Source organism: Lupinus angustifolius, chromosome LG18, assembly GCF_001865875.1.
Source record: "Lupinus angustifolius cultivar Tanjil chromosome LG18, LupAngTanjil_v1.0, whole genome shotgun sequence".
Lineage (NCBI taxonomy): Eukaryota > Viridiplantae > Streptophyta > Magnoliopsida > Fabales > Fabaceae > Lupinus > Lupinus angustifolius.
Genome location: NC_032026.1, coordinates 6,946,343 through 6,962,587, shown reverse-complemented (window position 1 = coordinate 6,962,587; position 16,245 = coordinate 6,946,343). Strand labels below are relative to the sequence as shown.

The following is a 16,245-nucleotide window of genomic DNA, read 5'->3' as shown; positions in this document are numbered from 1 at the left end:
AACAATGAAAACCAAATCTATGATATCCGTTCGAACCTAACTCAAATTTAATGAAAAAATTTATTGTTATTTGGTTTGAGCTTTACACGAGTTCAACTTTTAAGTTTGGATTTAGTAGATGTACCCTACCCAAAACCCGTCCTGAACTAATGTAAAGAAATGATTTAAATTTTTCATGCTACTATTATGTGCTTTACTCTAGATTGGTTGCTAAGAAGTAGTGCAACTACTCAATGATGTTCATGCTAGAGCACTGCATTTCATTTAATGATGTTCAATTGTTTGTTTATGCTATACATTTGTGGTGACAAAAGTGAGGAAAAGAAAAAAGAAAAAATATAAAAGATTTCGAGTTTTTTATTTATTTGGGTTACCCGAAATTAGACAAGGTCGATAATGGTAGCATTATTTTCAACTCTACTAAATTTAGAGCCAAGTTTAAATTTTTTATTTTAGGTTTGGAGTTAGGTAAGTATAAACTTAATCCCAATCTACTTCATTGTCATTCCTAATTTATTATGATTTTTTTGTACGTAAAAAAAATAGGAATTAAACAAAATCAAACAATCTTATTTTATTCCATTTCCAATCTTCGTTAACTTTTACATCCATAAATTTTTTAATAGAAAAATATTATTTTTCATAAGAAAGTTACAAGTAATGGATTGACAAAGCCCAATAGCGTGAAAGCCTATGAGGCCCCTTAAGTTAAGTGGAGCCATTAATGATAATCTTCTTCATGTTCCCATTCCCTTTAGTTTTGGATTCTGAAACTGAGTCATAGTATGATGGCGAATTCTTCACCTGCACCACCCACCACCACCACCACCGCCGCTTCCATCGTCAACATCAGCAATGCCACCGCTACTCTTCCTCCTTCTTCTCCAGCAGTATCAGCGAAGATAGGAGGAACCCTAACATCCACATTAAATCGTACGGACACACCATCCAAATCTTCACGCGGCCAGAACAAGCCCAAATGCATTCAGTGTGGCAATGTTGCTCGTTCTAGGTTTCTCAACTTTCTTTCTCCGTTTTCTGTTCTAATTCATTCCATTTATTCAATTTCATGACTTCAAATACCAACAAGGCTGTCATGTAGTAGTTTAAGGCCCCCAGGTCCCCTCAAGTAGACCAAAAGCTCAAATGTTTCATTCCTGAGAGCGACACTGTTGGGAGGAGGGGTTGCCATGCATCCCGAGAACTGAAATGGATAAATTACTTAACCAAGGGTGAGGGGATTTGCTTAGTTATACAGAAAAAAACATTTACGAGTTCAATTCCTGAAAATAGTCTCTCTACTTACACATACATTTACACTCTTCATACTCTACTAGGTGGAGCCTAGTGCACGAACCTGCACTTTTTGTTACTCAATTATATATTATACGACGGTGAGCCATAGAGCATAGTGATTAAGAGCTAGTTCAAATCTTGGAAATAGTTTATCTGTTTGTTGGCTAAGGCTGCGTTTATACACACTCTCATGACCCCAGTAGTTGACTGCCATTTTTATTCAATTATATATTATAATATGATTCTTGCAGGTGTCCATATGAATGCTGCAAGAGTTGCTGTTCTAGAAATCAAAACCCTTGTCATATTCATGGTGCGTCAATCCTTCTTTTTTATGAATAAAACACTCATTTTTTTATTATTATGTTGTTAAAGTTGTGGTTCAATTCTGACATGGAGTGAATAAAATGTAGTTGGTAACAATTGCATGCTTTTTATGTTGTCTTTGTTGATTTCATGCTAAAGTGCCGAATCTTCAATGTAATTCCAATAACTAGCCACAGCTTTGAGCCTTAGTTTATTCTCGTTAGGCACTTAATAAGAAATGCATATATTAGGCTAAGGATCAATACTTTTATCAAATATCCGAGCTTAAACATTGTTTTTATTTGTAGCTTCAACCAGCCCACCTATCAATTTAGCAATCGACAACTTAGAGGAAGAAATTTCATGTTAACATGGACTACGCCAATTCAATTATTTCAGAAAAATTAGGGATCCCCATGTTTAGGTTGTGCTATCAGAAAATAGTTTCCAAAATCAGTTCCTAGCAGAGTAGTCAATCGTGTGAAATAGTCGTGCTGTTGCAATGGAGCAGTGTTGCCTAATGTCTCTCTGCCAGCTTTAGCACTCCTGTAATGTTGTATTTTAGTCTCGTGGCATCTGTGGCCGCTATATTTGTGATTCATGGCTCAAATAGTGGCCATAGCAGTTGGCATACTACTCCTAGATCAAATTATTTGTTTTGACCTCTGCTATAGTTGTGATTCATGGCTCAAATAGTGGCCATAGCAGTGCCTCAAACAAGTTTTTAAAATATAATGTAATTTTAAATGAAGAGATTACATACAATCTTTAAAATATAATTAAAATGGATTGGATAGTTATTCATTAAATGGGTTATGGGTATATCAATTTGTTTTAATCTTTAAAGATTACAAAGCTTGGAAATAACTTCTCTGCTTGTGGGAGAAAGATTACATACATTTATTGTCCCTAGATCCCATCTGATGGATCCCGTGCACTTGGCTGCCCGTATTTATCATGTAACAAATTATAAATGGAGTAAAGGCTTGATTTTTACCCATCCAATATGGTTTGTAAAAGTGATAACCTAGGCAAAGGTAACTGCTAATAACTATTGGTAACTGCTAATACCTGCTATCTAACTGCTTGATAGAAAGAGAGAGAAAAAGGAAAGAGAATGATTCTGATTTTATTAAAATGAAACTTGAATTACAAAAGAATAGAGCATCAATTCTATTTATAGAGTATTGTACACATAGGCAAGCTAGTACTAAACATTAAACAACTAGCTTATCTAATTATATTTCCTAATATTCCCCCTTGAAACCCAGGGTGCTTTTGAACATCATGAAAATCAAAGACCCTGAGTTTTTGTCTTAGAAAACAGAATCTAGTAGAAGACAATGCTTTTGTTAGGATATCTGCAGTTTGAAAATCTGCTGGAATATGCTTGACATCAAGAGCTTTGTCTTGAACTTTGTCCCTGACAAAGAAAAGATCCAATTCAATGTGCTTAGGCCTTTGATGAAGCACATGATTGTGAGCAAGAGCCACTGTGCTTAAATTGTCACACAAAACAAGAGGAGTTGAGAAACTGAATTGGAGTTCAGTCAACAAAGACTTTAGCCACTGAAATTCTTGAACCAAAAGAGCAAGACTTCTATATTCAACCTCTATGCTAGATCTGAATATGGTTGTCTGCTTCTTGGACCACCAGGTTATAGGATTATTACCTAGGAATAAACAAGCACCTGAGGTTGATTTTCTATCATCATAACCAGAAGCCCAATCTGCATCACAATAACCAGTCAATGGTAGAGGAGAACTAGGAGAAACAGGTTGCAAAAGGATGCCATAATCTTGAGTACCAAGCACATACCTAAGTATCCTCTTCATAGCAGACCAATGTTCTTCCAAAGGACTAGAAAGAAACTGGCACACTTTATTAACAGCATAAGCAACATCAGGTCTTGTAATTGTTGCATATTGAAGAGCCCCTACTACGGATATGTATAAGGAGAGATTTTCAATATAGTTGGAACCTTCCTTAGTGAGTTTAGCAGTTGCTACCATAGGTGAAGTAGTAGGTTTAACATTGCTCATATTAGCTTTCTCAAGAAGATCTCTAATATATTTGCTTTGAGAGAGAAACAATGATCCAATACCTAGCCTTTTGACCTCTATGCCAAGAAAGTAATCAAGAGATTCCAATTGCTTAAGAGCAAATGTAGAGCTAAGTTGAGTAATAATTTCCTTAACTTTTTGCAGAGAAGAGCCTGTGACAATTATGTCATCAACATATACCAAGACATAGACTTTGTAGGTGGACTGATTGAGAATGAAAAGAGAGTTGTCACACCTACTATTAGTGAAACCAAAGGATAAAAAAGTGTGTTTTAACTTTTCAAACCAGTATCCTGGGGCTTGTTTAAGCCCATAGATAGCTTTGTGAAGCCTGCACACAAGACTCTTGTTTGAGTGCTGAAAACCCAAAGGTTGCTGCATGTAAACCTCCTCAGTTAACTGACCATTGAGAAAATCATTGTTAATATCTAACTATTCAATAGGCCACTAATAGGTAAGAGCCAAAGTCAATAGTACTCTGATGGTAATAGGCTTAACAATAGGACTAAAGGTTTCATTATAGTCAACTCCAAGTTTTTGATGGAACCCCTTTGCCACAAGCCTAGCTTTGTATCTATTAATAGATCCATCAAGATTTTGCTTGACTCCAAAAACCCACTTACATCCAATAACATGCTTTCCAGGAGGTAAAGTAGCCAAAGACCAGGTTCCTAACCTCATTAAAGCATCATATTCCTCCTGCATAACATCTTTCCACACAAGAACAGTAAGGGCTATCTTAGCACTAGAAGGCTCAATGTGAGTGAGAAAAGCTCTAGGAACTCTAGGAAAAATTTGTTTAGAAATTCCAGATTTGGATCTAGTTTGCATAGGATGAACAAAACTAGATGTAGGAATAGAATTTGGACTGGTGTTGGTGTCAAAAGAGGAAACAGAGACAAGACTAGAGTTAGGAACAGAGAATTGAGAATTAGGAGAATTGGACACAAATTCTGTTCCTACAGGAGACTGAGGAATAGAAGGATTAGGAATTATTGGAGATGATCCAGGCAGGTCGACAGAGGGTATTAGAATAATTGATGATATTAGTTGCTATTTGTAATCAGTTCTGCTAATCAAAATTGAAGTAGTTTTCTGTTGAAGTTTTAGTTTATCTAAGCATTCTAGTTTGTTAGACTAGGTGCTTCTAGAAGGATGGTAGTTACAATTATGTAATTGCCACATGACTTGTAATCACTTCTATAAATAGAAGTTTGCTAAGTGTAATCAAATAAAAAAAAATAGAATTCAATAAACTGAATCAGTTTCACAATTCTTTTCTCCTCTTCTTCTTCAGTTTACTTTTCTTACATGGTATCAAGAGCTTTTATGGCCAACGCCGCCACTGATCCTCCTCCTTCCATTGAATCTCCACCAAATTCTTCCACCGCTGCACCAGTTCAAGCCGTAGTTCCTCATCTTTCTCTTCCAATTCCTAATACAAAACTCACAGAAAAGAACTACCTCACATGGAGTTAGTTCATGATAGCTGTTCTTAAATCAAATCGCGTTCTTAGGTTACTGAATCCAGAATTTCCACCGCAATTCCTCACTGAGGATCGCACTAATCATCGCATATGTGGTTGCTATTGAACCACCTTCACCAATTTCTGTTACACACAGTGTACCACTTCCACCTTCTCATCCATCTTATCATCCAAGCTTCCCTTCAGCACACCATATGAATGGTTATTCTGGACAAATTCATAATGGTTCTCGTGGTGGAGGACGTTTTCATAAACGTGGAAATCGTGGTGGAAGATCCTCAAGCAGACTCTCAAATTACTTCTGTGATTACTGCAAAAAATATGGTCATGATGTGGCTTGGTGCTACTATGCACCATATGACCCTGCCTATACCATGCCTCACTCATATAATCATAACTATGCTGATGGCTATTCACATCCTTACAATTCTCACATGAACTATACAACTTCTCCCACAACTGGTTATCATCTGCCTTCTCCTCACACTAGACCAAGAGCTCTTTTTCCTTCCTACATTCACTCAAGGCCTGTTCATCATCAACATGCACCTAGAAGAACTACTAGATCTGACTCATCTTATGCTCATCCATCTCCCTATGCTATGAATATCACACATACTGATTAAGATTCCAACAAGCCATCCTTATGGTATCCTGACTCAGGTGCAACAAATCACCTCACTGCAGATCCATCTTTTCTAGTAGAACCAACTGAACAGTTTGCCTCAGATCACATTTATATGGATAATGGCAACAAAGCTACTATTACAAGTTGTGGACATGCATATTTTCAGTCTCCCTTTAATTCTAAAGTGTCTATGTCATTACATAACTTGCTTCTTGTGCCTACAATTACAAAAAATCTCATGAGTGTGTCTCAGTTTGCTAGGGATAATCGATGCTTTTTTGAATTTCACCCTAACCATTGTTTTGTCAAATCTCAAGCTACTAAACAGGTACTCCTTCAGGGTTCTCTCACTGCAGAGGGGCTCTATGCTTTCTAAAATCTTTTGTCACCCACTTCTTTACACGTAATGCCAATCCGAGGCTGTCTTTGTATGCCAATAACATTGTTTCTTCTAGTTCTAAGAATTTGACCTCATACTTACTTTGGCACTATAGATTAGGACATGCCCATGAGGCTGCTGTAAAAAGTGTCCTTCAACAATGTAATATCTCACATTGTAATAAAACTAGTCTGGATTTCTCTTCAACATGTTGTTGTGCCAAGGCTCATAGACTTCACTCTCCTACATCTACTTCTATTTATACTAAACCTTTTGATCTACTATACTTAGACCTATGGGGACCTGCACCTATCCACTCAGAAACAAGTTTTAGATAATATTTGTCAATTGTTGATGCTCACACCAAACGCACTTGGATCTATCTTTTAAAGAAAAAGTCAGATACATTACATTTGTTTAAACATTTTCTAAACTTGGTTCAAAATCAATTTCACCAAAATATCAAGGCCATTCAAAGTGATTGGGGGAGAGTTTAGACCATTTACAGAATTTCTCAATACCTTAGGTATAATTCATAAAGTGTCATGTCCTCACACTCATCATCAACAAGGGACTGTTGAGAGAAAACATAGGCACATAGTTGAAACTGGCCTAGCCTTACTGTCTCATGCTTCTCTACCTTTGACCTACTGGAAGTATGCATTCACCACCACAGTTTATCTCATTAACAGGTTACCATCACTTACACTCAATCAGTCTTCTCCTCACTTACTTTTATATGGAGTTCCACCAGATTACACCTATCTAAAAGTGTTTGGATGTGCTTGCTTCCCTCTATTAAGACCTTACAAAAATCACAAATTAGAATTCAGGTCTACTGAATGCATATTCCTTGGTTACTCAATCCAACACAAAGGATATAAATGTATGACACAAGATGGCAAAATCTATATCTCTAAAGATGTGATATTCAATGAGCACAGTTTTCCTTATGCACCAGTTGTTCCCTCTCCACCTTGTCCCAAGTCATCTCCAACTACAATCACCATCACTCTCCACAAAATACCTTCCACCTTAATGACATTGCTACTACTACAACCTCACCTTCCTCTGTTCTTGCACCATCTCCTGGGCCTCTTACTGAATGTTCCCCAATACTTAACACTCAAAGATTATCCTCCTCATCCTCAGACCTACATTTATAACCATCACCATCCATTACAATAGAGTCTTCCCCTGTCCAACTACCTATTGTTGTTCCTAGATCTAGTCACCAAATGCAAACTTGTTCCAAATCTGGTATTGACAAGTCATTCATTCCCAGAGTTCCTAGAGCATTTTTAGCACAAACTGAACCAACTTTTGTCAAGGCACAAACTGAACCACATTATTAACACTGCTGAAATTACTTGCACCAGAGTGCTGAGCAGAAAACAACAAGTGTAGACCAGAGATAGCATACAACCCTTCGGAGGTAAGAGTCTCTCGAAGTAGCACTCGATTATTACCCTGACATTTAACAAGACAATGATTAGAGTAGAATTCAAAATAACACTTGTTATCTTTAGAGAATTGAGAGACACTTAAAAGATTTTTGGTAATAGATGGAACAAAAAGTATAGTGTTAAGGGAAATAACAGTGTTAGGACAACTAGTAGAATAAAATTGAGAGGAACCATATACTTTAATGAGGATCCCAACACCATTACCCATGTAAATCTGCTTAGATGAGAACTTCTCAGTAGGCTCCTGAATGAGGGATGGATTTGCAGTTAGATGATGTGTAGCACCTGAATCAGGATACCAAACAGGATTTAGATGCCTTGGCAGGTGGTACTTCTATTGAAACAACAGTCATAGCATGAGGATTCACTGAAGCAGTAGGTTGTGGGTGACCAGGAGCAGCAGTGGATAAGGGTTGTGTGAGAGAATAAGGAGAGTATGGATTTGAGGGAAAGTAGGGATCCATACAAGGAGGCATACAAGATTGGTTAGGGTGAAAATGTGCAGAGGATTTCAGATGATGTCGTGGCAATCCAGAGTTGAAAGATGTAGGACCAAAGAGAGAAGAAGCATCATACGCATTAGAATATTGTGCACCAAACTGAGGAGGTGCATAGTAACAGAAGGACAAGTCATGTCCATACATGTTGCAATAGATGCAAAAATAACTGCTCTTGGAGGAAAACCTACCACCACCACCACCATGTGAGTCTCTGAAACCACTAAAACCACAAAAACCACCTCTGAAACCACCACGAAAATTAGCAGAACCTCCAGAACCACGAAAACCACCTCTGAATCCATCAGGTCTAGGGTGAAAATATGAAGAAGGTCCAACAGGTCTTCTAGAAGAGATAGAATCAGAGGAATGCATAGGTGAAGAAGCAACAACATTCACGGATAACGCATCTGAGATAAAACGATTTTTATTACGCTCCAAACGAGTCTCAAAGGTGAGAAGAAAAGACTGAAGAGCATTGATACTAGGTAACTTATTTTTGACTCTCAACATAAGTGATAATAGGCTGAAAATCTTCACCTAATCCATCCAAAATAAAATCTACATACTCAGCGTGAGAGATTGGAGAACCAATGGAAATAAGAGAATCAACAAGACCTTTAATCTTTGTAAAATACTCAGAAACATTACTAGAACCCTTCGTAATGGAACGTAACTGAGATCTGAGTTGTCGTGCCTTGGCTTTGGTTTGTGCTTGACAATAATCAATGCTTTCAAGCCAAAGCTGTCTCGAAGTAGCACATCCAACTACACGAGGTTGTAATTCCTCAGATAAAGAGTTCAGAATCCAGGAAAGGATCATTTGATCCTGTTCCTCCCAGCTCTGAAACGTTGGATTCACACGATGATGAGCACAATCAACAGAAAGAAAACGTGCAGGAATCTCAACTTCATCAATGAATCTTTCAGCGTGATTAGACTTCAAAACAACTAAGACAAATTGGCTCTACAGAAGAAAATTTTTCTCAGTGAGTTTTGTAGATGGTAATGGAAGGTTAAGAATGGGAGGAGAAGCTTGCAAAGGAGAAGCAGCTGGAGAAGAATGAAATGGCGCAGCAGGAGAAGGAGAATCACCATTGGAACCAGGATCTGAGGTGCTAGCCATAACTGGCATGATACCATGTAAAAGTGATAACCTAGGCAAAGGTAACTGCTAATAACTGTTGGTAACTGCTTGATAGAAAGAGAGAGAAGGAGAGAGAAAAAGGAAAGAGAATGAATCTGATTTTATTAAAATGAAACTTGAATTACAAAAGAATAGAGCATCAACTCTATTTATAGAGTATTGTACACGTAGGCAAGCTAGTACTAAACATTAAACAACTAGCTTATCTAATTCTATTTGCTAATATGGTTCAGCCCTAAATCTACCCAACCTATCCATTAGCAACCCTAATTTCCTGACTTTCCCTCCCTGCTGCTTCAGCATCTGTTTATCCTTCTTTTCAGTGCCTGTTTTGCTTTATGTATGCCCTTATGCTTCTTGTTGTTATCAACTTATTGTTATCATTTATGCCTTAGATTAATGATGACTGTGTCATGAAGTTTTTTGTTTTGGATATCATGTTTAAAATTGTCTTAAATTTTAAGCTCATTTATGTTATATATGCGTTTTATCTGTTATCTTCTTGAAGCAGCTGATCCATGATAGCATTTTTGGGATTGACCACTTTGCACAACTATCCAAGATTAACTACATTGGTTCCTATTGGTAAACATAAAACAAATGAGTATTTGGGAAACAAAGCACCTTAACCTGATGGCAGTTAAAAGATTTATATTTTCTTTTTGTATTCATAGAGGTTATTTCTTTGGTGAGGAAAAATATATATGATTAAAATCAAAATGAAATAGTTCCTGATGTTGAAATAAACAATTTAAAAAGGGTATTGTTTATGAAAGGAAAACAGGCATAACCATCTCTAGTGTCCAGTTGGTGTAGATTTGTTTTTTTACTGAAGAGGTTATTGGGTAATACCATGATATGACCTCTTATCGGACGAGGTCATTCTAACATGCTTAGCTTAGGTTTTAAAACTTGGTTAGTTGTAATTTATCTAAAGTAGTAATGAGATATATACTTTTTAATTTATATAGTGTATTGTACTTCTAGTACTTGTGACCAGTAGCTTCATACATACAACTCTGTTAAACTTATTGACAAGGCAAAATACGAGAATGTTAAAAAATAGATGCAATTGTCCCGTGAATCTGTTGCAATGATTTAAAGTATCTGTATACATTCTGTTATTTTTCTTAAAATTCGCCATAAATATATATACCCTAACAGCTTTTCATCCTTCATGCCCTCTTTTCCATGTCTAATGGACAATGCAGTGTTAAAAGCGAGTTCCACTCTTCCTGACAAGATACCATCTTCTGGTGCTGCTCCACTTGACCAGCAATCCCCTGAACCATTTCAAACAACGTAAGTTTTGAGTATCCACACGTCGAATTTGGTTTGTCTCTGTTTTTGTTTTTTTATATTGTCAAACATGTCTGGCAAATTTTTCTTTTCTGTGAAATAACATTCTAATTTGTGTTTTGAACCCCTTGGTGGACCCTGGAGTGGAGTGCTTGTGGTTTGCTTATATTTGCCATTTCCCCCTCACATGAATCTATCTATTAATTGCTCAATAATGTGCCTAAGTATCAAAACCAAGTTATATGACTCAAATTTAATTGCTAGAGGTTGCTGGCGTTAGAGTTCATCAAAGCATGCCTTCCTTTTCACTTCTATTATATTAATGCTGTATTTCTTGAACTTCCAATTTGTTCCTCTAGTTATTTCCTTTTTAATGACTTAAAAGATTCAACTATACAAAAAACATTTAAAGCATCTTTTAGATTCTTTTGCCACTGAACAGAGGGTGTTTTTTTTTTCTAATTTCAAAAGTGCAGGTAGAGTTGCATCTCTCCGACAACTTTCCAATAGTTTTGCTCAGTTCAATAATTTGAATATTTCAGTTCGTTCAAAGAGGCCACTAACCCGGAAGGTATACACTGACACATAATACTAAATATGCTTGGTTAAGTTCAGTCCCTCCCAAAAAAGGTTGGTAAGTATGACTTGTTCTGGCGAGCTGTGTGTTGTGTGGAAGTAATAGCATTGTAAATGATTGCAGGATGCTGCAGCTATTAACGAATGGAGATTTTCCAAGTTAAAGGAATACAAGGAGCAAAATATTGAACTGGAAAATGAAGCTTTTGACAGATACATGCAGAATGTAGAGTTACTGGAGGAAGTATTATCTGTGAACTCTGTGGACGACAGTGTGTCTTCTGCATCAGAATGTAATCCTACTTCGGCGGAGAACAATGAGACAACTATCCCTGGCTTGAAATTGCAACTAAGATCAAACTCGACGAGAAGTGATGCTATGAGAATGAGAATACAACAAATTGTAGATGGGGGATTGAACACGCTTCAGAAGTGTGCTGTAGGTGGTGGCATCAATGAACCAATTGATGAAGAAGCTGATAAAGCTTTAAAAAGGGGAAAAAGGACAGAAATGTTATCATCTGTAAGTGATCTTATTGATAAAATTAATAAAGCCCGAACTGAGGAGGATTTGAAGTCATGCTTGGAGATGAAATTCCAACTCTTCAATAATGCTGAGAAAGGCTCTGACACTAACATGATGGAACTAGACAATGTAACACATGAGAATCAAACTGTTGAAAGTGATGCTGCACCTGCAAAAGAAACAGATTATTCTTTGCCAAAATTAGTTGGGACCACTGAAGTTGATCAAGAAACCCTTAACACCATAGACAAACATTTTACATCCCTTGAGCATGTACAGGAGCTATGATGCTAGACTTCTTAAAAAAATTGATTTAGTCTGGAGAGAAATAGATATCTAAATGTTGTATTGTTCTCTGCAAATGCTATCTAATTAGGAATATGTAGTCAAAATGTAAGCCAGAATGAGTTGGAATGTTCAAATTATTATCAGATAATCTTAGCTGAATTTTGCAATACTCAGTTTTAATGCATCAAAATACAATGCTACAATGCAGCTGCCTCATTTGTTTTGCAAAATCCTGTTTATATATAATACTAGAATTGTTACATTGCAATGCATGTGTTATCCTTGTCAACTAAGTCGAGTAACTTGGGATCCTTGCTATTAATATTTTTTTAGGTATGCTATTGGTTAACGATAATGAACTATTAACTGTTTTTGTGGCATGCTTTGTTGGAAAGTGTACGTTCTAGACAAATTTATAACTGTATCACCTCATAATTATATAGTTTTCACTATATTACAGTTAACTTCATCTTGTCTTTTGGTATCTTCACACTCTGCTGCTCAATTCACCATCTTTGGAGTGAAAAAACCATTTAGTACATGCTGCTGTTTAACAAAGTGTGTCATTACCTCTAATTGATTGGAAAAAATATATTTAAGTTTAAAATTTAATAATAAAATATTTTTTTAACCAATCAGAAAAAATGGCACATGAAATAACATTTTTTGGAACAGAAAATGTGCTTTTGTAATCTTACCTTGTACTATTTTCAGTATTTTTATTAATTTGGGTCACCTACAAAAAAAGTGGAAATTCTTTGATCTTATGAATGACTACAAGTGGTAATACACTGAAACAACATATACATGTACCTAATTATAGTCACTAGTTACTTATTACAATCGTCTATGTGCATCAGCATATTAGAAGCAAATCCTAGTTTGTACTTGATCTTCCATGATGTATTTATCTTTAAACAAAGGCACTTCAGTTCAAATGGCTTGTTGGTTCTTGTGACTAAAGAATCCTATATGTGGGCAATGTGGACAGGAGAATTCTATCTTTATTTCTGTTATGAGTTTTTAATATGTAGGTATATTTCTTAATCTCTAAGTCATTCTCTTTCTTGCTTTATTCTCCTACATGCCTCTTAGTTCACAATTACTCTGCTAAAGTTACTACTAATAAGTCAAAACAGATTGAAAATATTGAAGATACTATTTCTACAGTGGGCACCCACTTGGAGGCTAAGTAGGCAATTCAGAACTACGTAATCTTGATTTTCTATCGCTACGTGATTAATGAGGGTATTGTTTTATTAGGGATGAACAATATGTTAATATCTTCCCTGATCTGTAATCGATTTCTGAATCCTAAACTCTTGTTAAAAGACTATTTTGTGAGAGACGTAGTGGCGACTCCCAATATATCATGTAGCCAAAAATCGGGGCATGAAAAACTTGAAGAATTTGTGAGGAAGGTAGATAAAATGTTAACATGATAAAAGATAAAATGAGTAACTAAAGAGAGAAAAATGATAGAAATTTTTTACCCGTAAGTTCGTGAAAAATTAAACTACGAAAAATTAAACATGGAGAAGTTGTGAGTAAGATAGACAAAATGTTAACTTGTGGTAACTAATAAAAGGAGTGACTAAAGATAGAAAAAATAGTAAAAAAGTTTCACATGTGAGTTCCTGAAAAATTAAATATGAGAACTATAAGGAAGTTAGACAAATTGTTGACAAATAGTAAAATGAGTGACTGAAATGTGGAAAAAATATGTTACAAAGGTCTTACCTCCATCCACCACCCACCCTTAGTGTATTTTGGATGGTTGCATTTTACCCCATTGGTCATGTTTCTAAAAGAATTAGTATGTATGGAAATTTTGGATTATCCAACTATTCTTATGGCCTTCAACCCATTGCTTATGTTAGTGGTTCTATATTAAACTAACACAATCAACAATCTGCAAGGGAGGTTGGAGTATTTTGCTTTTCATTTTAGCATCTCCCTCCTCCCTTTCTCACGCACACATAATTTCTTGCAACTATTTCTAGTAGCAAATGCATTAAAATACAAAATAAATATGGTTAAAATTTGTAATAACATCTATTCAATTTGTAACGCCCCGAAAATAACTCAAAAACAATATCGCTAGAAAATGGCTATTTTTTTCTTCAAATAATGATGCCATATAAAATTTATTTCCTTATATTCGTTTCATTTTCAGAACATCACTATAAGTAACATACAATGCGGAAAATAAAAAACACCTAAAGGTAATAAAAATATAACTCAATATAACTTTGAATAATACTTCATTAGAATATCATGAAATGTTGGTAAAAAGTACAAGGCAGAATCCTAATCGTCGCCCAAATAAAATTACTCCGAAAATAAATACCATACACAAGTACCCTAAGGTACAAGGGCTTGTGTAGGTATAACGGTCTCCCTCAATCCTCCATGCCCCCTTCTAGGACATCAAGAAACGGTAACTCTGAATCCTGGTAGAACGATCCATCTGAATAAACGCGAATAGAAGACAAATAGAAAGAAGAGGGAGTAAGACATCTAATGAATATTACTCATTGATGGCATGGAATTACACGGAATATCACATCCAGACAGATACGCATAATAAACACAATATATTCATCACATATAAAAATGCATAATGATGAATGATGTTATAATCTCAGATTATTAGGTTCAAAGTCCACAATCTCAATGTATGAATGTTATGCTTGTTTCATCCATCCTTTCACCAACATCCTCCCAATATACTATTCGGAAATAACTAAGAGTACATGTCTCATAACAAGCCGATTTGAACACACCAAAATTATTTCTCGCAAGGATATATGATCGATCTGTTCTGAAGAACTGTCCATTTCAGGACGGTGTCGTATCAAACACTTTCTGGGCATCCCTCTCATTGATCCTGATTGCAAAGAGGGGTTGTTAGAGATCGTCTAGTTTGCACTGTGAGAACTGTCCAATCCAACAGAATACCTCATCCAGGAATACAAGGGACTCGTCTCACCTAGACTCACCCTCAAGACTTTTGACGAATCACCGCCATCAACGCCGTCCCTCTCAACATCTCGGGGCTCGTCCGTCTCCCATAAATTTCCACTCCACTACTTCATTATCCATAATGAGTATGCACACTAACCGAGGTTAGCCGATTACATCTTTTAATCATTACTTTATATGATCGGCCCAGCCTAAGACATCTCCCAAAGGAATGCTTCATGTGGTACCCGATCTTATGTCATCACGTAAAAGAGGAATAACATCCTTACCACTACGAACCATCACTGAATATCCTAGATGACCACATGGCCAAGCCTCTTACGGTCAGACAACCTTGCTGCATGGTATCATGTAATCCTTTTTGGGCATTGCCCTAATCACGACATCACAGTCGGTAACCTTGCCCTAAATAGGTGCAAGAATAAAGGTACTTATATAAGTTTGTCAATTTTGGGCACCAGACTCAATCATCTAAGACATGGTCTTTCCCAAGTGTAAATACACTTCACACCCAAGCTAGGGCTATTACCTAAGCAATCCAACAATCAGAATCAGTCAAAAATATTGTATGTCTCTCGCTCAAGCGAGAAACTGTCGCTTAAGCGATGAACTCATCAAAACTGACTCAATTCTCTTACTGATTCTCGCCCAAGCGAGGGACTGTCGCCCAAGTGACAAATCCATCAAAAATTGGTCAACATACTTGTCTGGTCCGTGCCCGGGCGAAATACGGTCGCTTGGGCGCCAAAAACGGGCCCTCTGACCCTCGCCTTTAACAAAGCAATTCCCTACTTTTAATACTTTCAAGAATTTCATATAGTTATTTACCTTTACAACTTCTTGATGGCAAACATTCCATTAGGCTCTCGTATATATGAGAGTTATCGTTCAGATGACTTAAAAAGAAGTCAAGTCTATATGGAGCCCTCTTGCTCAAGCGAGGACACATCCATTTTTGAGGCATTTGTGGCTTAAGCGAGAGCTGTCTTGCCCCGAGCTAAAACACTCGTTTTCTCTATACACTTCTTACTCAAGCGAGAGCTCTCTTGCTCAAGCGAGGACACATCCATTTTTGAGGCATTTGTGGCTTAAGCGAGAGCTGTCTTGCCCCGAGCTAAAACACTCGTTTTCTCTATACACTTCTTACTCAAGCGAGAGCTCTCTTGCTCAAGCGAGAAGAACCTGAATATCATTTTAATTACTTTTCTCAAGGAAAATATTTCTCATTTATATCACATGTTTTTAAACCTTGAATTTAATAATTATCACATACATATCATTCCCATAATAATCATTCAAAC

General features: G+C 36.5%; 1 protein-coding gene across 1 annotated transcript; it reads left to right on the top strand.

The window, feature by feature from the left end:
• Positions 729 to 12,196, top strand: LOC109332120. Its single transcript, XM_019566954.1, has 5 exons — positions 729 to 1,012; positions 1,548 to 1,609; positions 10,482 to 10,572; positions 11,041 to 11,140; positions 11,270 to 12,196. Exons 1-5 carry the CDS (start codon positions 786 to 788, stop codon positions 11,957 to 11,959), a joined length of 1,170 nt encoding a protein of 389 aa, XP_019422499.1. The 5' UTR covers positions 729 to 785; the 3' UTR covers positions 11,960 to 12,196.

What these genes read in the sequence shown, in the direction of transcription:
- LOC109332120 (XM_019566954.1), top strand. Translation starts at nt 786, where the DNA reads ATGATGGCGAATTCTTCACCTGCACCACCCACCACCACCACCACCGCC. An exon ending in CCTGAACCATTTCAAACAAC is followed by an intron (nt 10,573 to 11,040) that starts GTAAGTTTTGAG and finishes TAATTTCAAAAG; the next exon opens with TGCAGGTAGAGTTGCATCTC. An exon ending in AGAGGCCACTAACCCGGAAG is followed by an intron (nt 11,141 to 11,269) that starts GTATACACTGAC and finishes AAATGATTGCAG; the next exon opens with GATGCTGCAGCTATTAACGA.